Below are 7500 nucleotides of genomic sequence, written 5' to 3' on the forward strand. Positions count from 1 at the left end.
TGGTCATTTCTTTTATTATATTCTAATGTACTTGTGATCCGAGGGCTTCACCAATGTACCAAGCTGACATATAACAAAGAACCTTGCCGCAAGATATTAATGACGTAATAATAATAATAATAATAATAATAATAATAATAATAATAATAATACACTAGAACCAGCCAGCCACACCCTCAGGTCCGTAATTAAGACTTTCTTCCCCAAGTGGATGTGAAGTAAATGTGGATGAATTGGAGCCAGAATGGATTGCTTGACGATAGGGTGTGGAGTGGACAGAGGCGGAGGAGCACTTCCACTGTGGAGTAACACTGAATGGTGTGTTGGTAGGAGTCTTCGCCTTTACCATCCTACACCATTTACAGCCTAACCTGTTGTATGTACGAGTCTCTCTCTCTCTCTCTCTCTCTCTCTCTCTCTCTCTGTACCCTTTCCTTCCTGTTCTCGCTTATCATAGGTTAACATGACGGCCAGCGCACCAATCACCATCACTTTTCCTTCTTGTCTTCCCAATGATCGATGGTGATTGGCTGCTCCTGTGGGCGGTCCAGCGCTTGCCAGACTTGTGCATTCCTTACTGGTTGGTGATATGCCAATGTGTTTGAGACTGAAAGGGATGGTGTGATTGACTAGCTAATGGAGTGACTGATTGACTGATTGGCTGGCTGAGTGTCTGAGTACATGACTAATTGGCTAACTAGTTGACCGTCTGACAGTGTGATATAATACTGACTGACTGACTGACTGACTGGATGGTTAAGTATGAATGAATATCAAGCAGGCTGGATGGCTTTCTGCATGACTGAATGACTGACTGACTGAGAGATTAGCTATTTGGCCAACTGACTAATCGACTGGCTGGCTGGCTGACCGTGTAGCTGGCTGACAGGCAGACTGGCTGACTGAATGGGTGGTCTCGGACTGACTGGCTGGCTGACTGATAGACTTAGGAATATCCCGCATGAATACCCGATAGACTGGATGGAAAAGTATAAATCCTACAAATAAATACGTAAACTATAGAGACAGGAGGACTGACTGACCGAATAACAACACATGGAAATCAGTCAGAAAGGATTATATATATTATATATATGAAAAAAAAAAAAAAACAGCAAAAAGAGAGTGAGAAAGTGGGAAACAGAATAAGTGCTGAAGAAATAGAATGATGCAATTAATGAGAGAAAAAATATATATATGGACAAGCAAATAAAAATGCAACAATACTTAATTTTCTAAACACTTTGGGTTCACTTAAGGGTTGCTTTCAAAGACTACAAAGCGTGGCCCGATTTTCATGGGTGTCCTTTTAAGTGATGATGCAAAATTCATGTTAAATTATCACTGCAATCATGGAATCCACATTGATTTCCACTAGGGCCTCTTTAACCCTTTCACTGCCAAATGGTACATCGTCTGATAACCAGTAATCTCTGAGACATTTCTCCTTCTACGACCACAGCTAAACATTATACTGGCTAGAAATTGCAAAATATTCCTTTTCATCCATTTCTTTCTTGTAATGCTTATAAAGATCTCATGCATTGCTTTTTATGGTGTGAATTGTTAGCTATCGCAGTGAACGGGTTAAAATTGTAAGAAGTATCACTAGAATCTTGAAAACACCCTTGAAAACCCCAGCAGCTTGCACCACAGCCTCTTTAAAGCAGCCGAGATAAGAAATCCTTGTAATATTATCACTGGAATCATGAAAACACACTTGAAACCAAACATAGCTTCCACTAGAACCTGTTTAAAGTAGTAGAGATAATAAGCCTGAATATTTAAGGATACAGTTGCCAGAGACCGAGTGAAGAGAGAGAGAGAGGGAGAGAGGGAGAGGGGGAGAGAGAGAAGATAAAAAAAAGATTAATAAAATACGTAAGGAAGGACGAGGAGTGAGTCATGGGAACGATATGCTATCTTATCAAGAGGCTTCGTGTGGTTTACATTTCTCCTTAAGACCAAAGAACGACCGACCAACTACACTTGTTGAAGATATTCAGTGGGGGTGTGCTGATTGGCCTTATCTGTGTGTGTGTGTGTGTGTGTGTGTGTGTGTGTGTGTGTGTGTGTGTGTGTGTGTGTGTGTGTGTGTGGCATAACACTGCATATTTCAACATACTTCATAATACACCTATGATATCTCTCTATAATAATAATAATAATAATAATAATAATAATAATAATAATAATACAGAAGTTATCACACCTACGAGGAAGTACTGGCCGGAACACAAGTCATCATACAGTGCTGGTTAAGTCTTGAGGAAGAACGCGGTAGTGGTGGTGCTGGTAGTCGCGAGGGGACGAGAGTCACAGGGATCGGAAAGGAGTAATGTTGGTGGTAGTAATGGCGGTGGTAGTAGTGGATGAGGTGGTGCTTTAGAAAAATACACGAGTGGTAGTGGAGTGGAACAGGTGGACACATCACACCTGTACAGACTCATCCACACACCTGGACACGGTCTGGAGGTGGAAGAGGATGAGTAGGAGGAGTAGGAGGAGGAGGAGGAGTACACGAAGATGGAGAAGGAGGAGAATGGATAACTTAATCACGTAGAAGGTACTGGAGGAGAAGGAGGAAGAAGAGTAGGAGGACACGGAGACAGAGGTGAAGAAGACAAACCGACAGTGAGGAACAGAGAACTGCATCATGGAGGTAAATGAGGCGGAGGAGACGGAGCAGGTGGTGGCGGTGCTGGAAGAGGGACGGCAGCAATACGAGGAGACGAGGTGCAGTACTGTAACGCTACACAAGGCGCGAGGAGGACCAGAAGTACGGCGAAGAAGACAGGACGCGGGAGAAGTAAAAATTGCAATCGTTAAGTGAGGTGTAGGAAGAGGAGGAAGAGAACGATGATGCTTCCTTAATTAGTTCAGATAATCCCGAAGTGAAGGAAGCTTTGGCACCAATTGAGAGCGTTGTCCTCGCCCGTGCAGCAGAGACTGTACACCTTCTGGGATTTGGTCTCCTTGGCACACATCTCGCACGTGTGTTGCTGCATGGCCTGTTGTAGGGCGGGGCAGGGCGGGGAGAGATAAAGAACAGGTAAAAATAGAGGAAAGGGTCAGTGGGAGACATTAGGAAAGAAATTAACGAGTTTTTTTTATATAAGATAGTAAGAATTTAATGGCGAGAGAGAGAGAGAGAGAGAGAGAGAGAGAGAGAGAGAGAGAGAGAGAGAGAGAGAGAGAGAGAGAGAGAGAGAGAGAGAGAGAGAGAGCACCTTGTTTAATTATAAGTTATCATTACTTAATATTAACAATATAGACGTGATTAAGATTCAAGCACGATTCGTACAATTTAAGTAACTTGGTAACAAATATAAAGCACGACATTCATTCTCTCTCTCTCTCTCTCTCCATAAATTCTACTAAACTCTTTATGATGAAATTCTCCCGTTCTTTTCTTCTTCCTAATTTCTCTTCCTCTATTTTTACCACTTCTTTCACTCCCTCCCTTTCCTTACTTCTGTACCTCCCCTGACCTAAGCACTTCCTCTCTTCCCTCCCTTACTCACCGTTCCCTTAACACAGTCCCCTATACGATCTTATTTTCCCCGCTAGGATTTGCTGTCAGCTTCTATTGCTGTCAGTCTGCTAACCAAGTAATTTAAGATGTCGGGACGAACTCAGGAGCTAGGAGTGCTGTCTCTCTCTCTCTCTCTCTCTCTCTCTCTCTTCTCTCCTCTCTCTCCTCTCTCTCTCTCTCTCTCTCTCTCTCTCTCTCTCATCTTATTTCTTTGTCTTTTAAGTCCTACTCTTCCTATTATTTTATTTTACTCCTCCTCATCTTTCTCCTCTCACTAAATACTACTTAGTGTTTTTTCTTCTTTCATTCTGATTCCTTTTATTATCTTCCTCCTTCTGTTACTCCTACAGTAAGTATTATCTACAGCAACAACAAAAACACAACAACAACAACAACAATAGCTACTACTACAATTACTACTACTACTACTACTACAACTACAAACTTCTACTTACATTATTGGTGCACTGGTTCTGGGTCTTTCGCACTGGACCTGAGCCAAAGAGACTTCTCCTGAAGGCGGCAAGTCCACGCTCCACATCGTCGCCTTGTACAGAAGGATAAGCCTGGGCAGCCACCACCATTACCACCAGCACCACCACCACGAGAGTTGCCGTGGTCACTCTTACGCCAACCCAGCCTGCCATCTGACGGAGGGAGGAGAGGGAAGCGTGAGGGAGGGATAAATAGTGTGAGGGGCTGAAATGAGCGGTAGGGAGGAACATGGATGGCAGTATGAGATAAAATAAAGGAAAAGGTGAAAGAAAACGAGTGCAATGGAGGGAGAGAAAAGGTTGAGGGATGCAGGGAGTGATGGAGGGAGGTTTGAGGAATGGATGGAGTTGTTGAGGGAAAAGAGAGAGGTGGGAAAGGAAGAAGTGAAGAGAATGAAGGCGAGAACGATGGAAGGAGGTGAGAGAGAGAGAGAGAGAGAGAGAGAGAGAGAGAGAGAGAGAGAGAGAGAGAGAGAGAGAGAGAGAGAGAGAGAGAGAGAGAGAGAGAGAAGAAAGGCAAAGAGATAAGGCTGCTAGCTTCTCATCCCTTACCTTACTGCACTGAACAGGCAACAATAAAGTATTCAATTCAGTCCATGAAGCTAAAAAGAAAAAAAAAGTTGGCGTAAAGAAATGAAACCAAACCGGTAAGGACTTGCAAATTTAGGTGATGAATATGCGTTTCAAATGTTCCAGCGACGAAGGAAGAGGAAAAAAAGGAGAGGAGGAAGGTCAATAAGAAGAAAGATACAAGACAGTGGGATAGGATATAACAATAACAAACGAAAGCAGGAAAAAGGAAAGGGAAAGGAAGAGAGGAAAACAAGATATCTGAGGAAATAAGCCACAAGTTAGTAAGTGATAGAGGAAGGATGTGGTGTTGACGCCTCGCCTCTAGACAGCTCTCTCTCTGCAGGTGTGGAACCACGTGACTGCCTCGACTCGCTGCCACCCACCTTCTCTACTCTACACTGACTGGGGATTTACTGGCTTCAGGCGTCACATCTGGAGTCACTGGGAACGCGGATGCGGGGGAGCAGTTGGTAGGGAGAAGCCTTTGACATTGTTATCCTAAGTCTATGTGAGAACTGTGCTCTCTCAAATGTTGCAGTGATTATATCTTGACTGGTTTTAAAAAGGCTCTAGTGAAAGTTATTATGTTCAAAGTTATTTACAAGATTTCAGTAATAGTCGACAGCATCACTCATTGTAAGGGGGAAAAAAAGAAAAGAAAAAAACACTCACGAGAAAATTAATATCTCTGTGGCCTTTGAAAATAGTTGTAATGAAAGAGTGCAGGACATTTATGAATATAGGCGCAAATTACTTAGAGGGAAAGGAAATTAAGCCAGACGAAGTGGAATACACAAAAGAAATGACAATATCGCCGAAGAAGAAGAAGAAGAAGAAGAAGAAGAAGATGATGATGATGAAGAAGAAAAAAATAACAACAATAACAACAACAACAACAACAACAACAACAACAAGACGACCGATGATGCTTAGGAAAATGAGGCAAATAAACACAAATTACTTAATGGAAGGAAACAAGGAAGGAAGGAACGAAGGAAGGAAGAAATGAAGAAAAGACGACAAGAAAGCATCACCTGTCTTTTAGTTTTCCTTCTCCTCTGCTTTCTCAACAATCTTTTTCTCCTCCTCCTCCTATTCCGTTTCCTCCTCTTTTATCCATCCACTTTCACCATCTCCTCTTCTTCATCTTCATTGTCGTCTATTTTCTCCACGACCTTTTCCTCTTTCTTCTCTTTTTTCCCATTCTTACCGAAATGAAGCAGCCAAATAACTACACAAAGACTTTCATGTACACACTGGTGTTTGGGTATACTGTGTACTCTTCCACGTTCATCACCACATGTAAAAACGCATTTCGCTGCGTCACCAACAATCTGCACTTTATACGGCGTCTCTCTCTTCTTTCTCCTCCTCTTCCTCCTCCTCCTCCTTCAGATAAGACAACGCCCTCTATCTCTATCAATTCTCCCATGAGAGCCTTTCAAAGCATACCTGACCTAAGCTAACCTCCCACTGAGAATCGTTCAAAAGCGTAAGCAATTGAATTTAACCTTATCCTGAGAATCACTCTAAAGTACGCCTGAACTACCTCACGCTAATCCAATCTAATCTCAATAGGAATATGAGAACTTTACAAACTATACCTCAGCTAATCTACTCTAATCTAACTTCCCAACTCCGAAGAGCCTCAAAACTATTCAAAACACTCAAAGTTTTATATATATGTGTGTGTGTGTGTGTGTGTGTGTGTGTGTGTGTGTGATACCTTAATTCAATCTAAGCTAACCTAACCGATGGCAACTCAGTGCGGTACGACAAACGTGATTGTAAATGTAAGGAAAAACTGACAGTAGTTAAGGTGAGGAGGAGGAGGAGGAGGAGGAGGAGGAGGAGGAGGAGGAGGAAGTAGCTGAGAGATGTTTAAAGGAAGGAAGACAATTCGAAAAAGCACTTGAGAGAGAGAGAGAGAGAGAGAGAGAGAGAGAGAGAGAGAGAGAGAGAGAGAGAGAGAGAGAGAGAGAGAGAGAGAGAGAGAGAGAGAATGATCATTATCCTTTTTTCTATCTGGCAACACTGTGGTGTGACGTTAACATTTTTCTCACTCCTCAGAGGGTGACTCAGAGAAAGAAAAATCTCTCTCTCTCTCTCGCTCTCTCTCTCTCTCTCTCTCTCTCTCTCTCTCTCTCTCTCTCTCTCTCTCTCTCTTAGTAACTCAATCAAAGACAGTCTGGCACTATTTTCTCCCGTTTAATTCAATCATATGAGAGAGAGAGAGAGAGAGAGAGAGAGAGAGAGAGAGAGAGAGAGAGAGAGAGAGAGAGAGAGAGAGAGAGAGAGAGAGAGAGAGAGAGAGAGAGAGAGAGAGAATCCCATCTTCTCATTCATCCATGCACACCTATCCACCCACCAACCTCACCGCCCCCCCTACACACACACACACACACACACATACATACACGCATTAGCGTGTGCACAAGCACACCCACCCACCCACTCTCACACACACACACACACACACACACACACACACACACAGGTGGCTGACACACTCACCTCGGGCCTCGAGAAGGAAGCAAGCGTGGGTGTGTTCCTGGTAGAAGCGGTGACGGGGACACAGCCACGCGGGAGGGACAACAAGGGACACCCTGGTATGACACTTTACTCTCCCCCTCTCCCTCCTCACCCGCACGAGGGATATTAGTACTCTCCCTGCTTGGCGCGAGTGCTCCAGCACTCCTAGTAGAAGTAGAAGTAGGTTGGGTAGAGATGCAGTGCGCGTTTCACACTTGAATGCAAGAAAGTTGCAGTGATTTACACCTCAGCACTGCCAGGTGTGGCAATGGCACTGTCAGGGTGGCACTGACAGGCGGCCTAGAGGATATACTCATATAGGAAGGGAATGTTATGATTTTCTTGCCACAGCTGACACCTGATCAA

At 43.6% G+C, this 7500-nt stretch overlaps 1 protein-coding gene across 2 annotated transcripts in view; it reads right to left on the reverse strand.

Moving 5' to 3' along the window:
- The window catches only part of LOC135107677 (uncharacterized), a 10173-nt gene that overhangs the window by 921 nt on the left and 1752 nt on the right, over nt 1-7500 (reverse strand). The window contains exons 2-4 of one of the 2 annotated variants that reach the window (XM_064017807.1): nt 7117-7299; nt 3991-4182; nt 1-3011 (exon numbers count right to left, since the gene is read on the reverse strand). The exon at nt 1-3011 is cut by the window's left edge and continues 921 nt beyond it. In XM_064017807.1, coding sequence (XP_063873877.1) covers nt 2880-3011; nt 3991-4182 — 324 coding nt within the window. In that variant the 5' untranslated portion in view covers nt 7117-7299 and the 3' untranslated portion in view covers nt 1-2879. The remainder of the gene's footprint in view (nt 3012-3990; nt 4183-7116; nt 7300-7500) is intronic. The other variant, XM_064017806.1, reaches the window with a different exon arrangement.

This window comes from Scylla paramamosain, chromosome 15 (assembly GCF_035594125.1).
Source record: "Scylla paramamosain isolate STU-SP2022 chromosome 15, ASM3559412v1, whole genome shotgun sequence".
Classification (NCBI taxonomy): domain Eukaryota; kingdom Metazoa; phylum Arthropoda; class Malacostraca; order Decapoda; family Portunidae; genus Scylla; species Scylla paramamosain.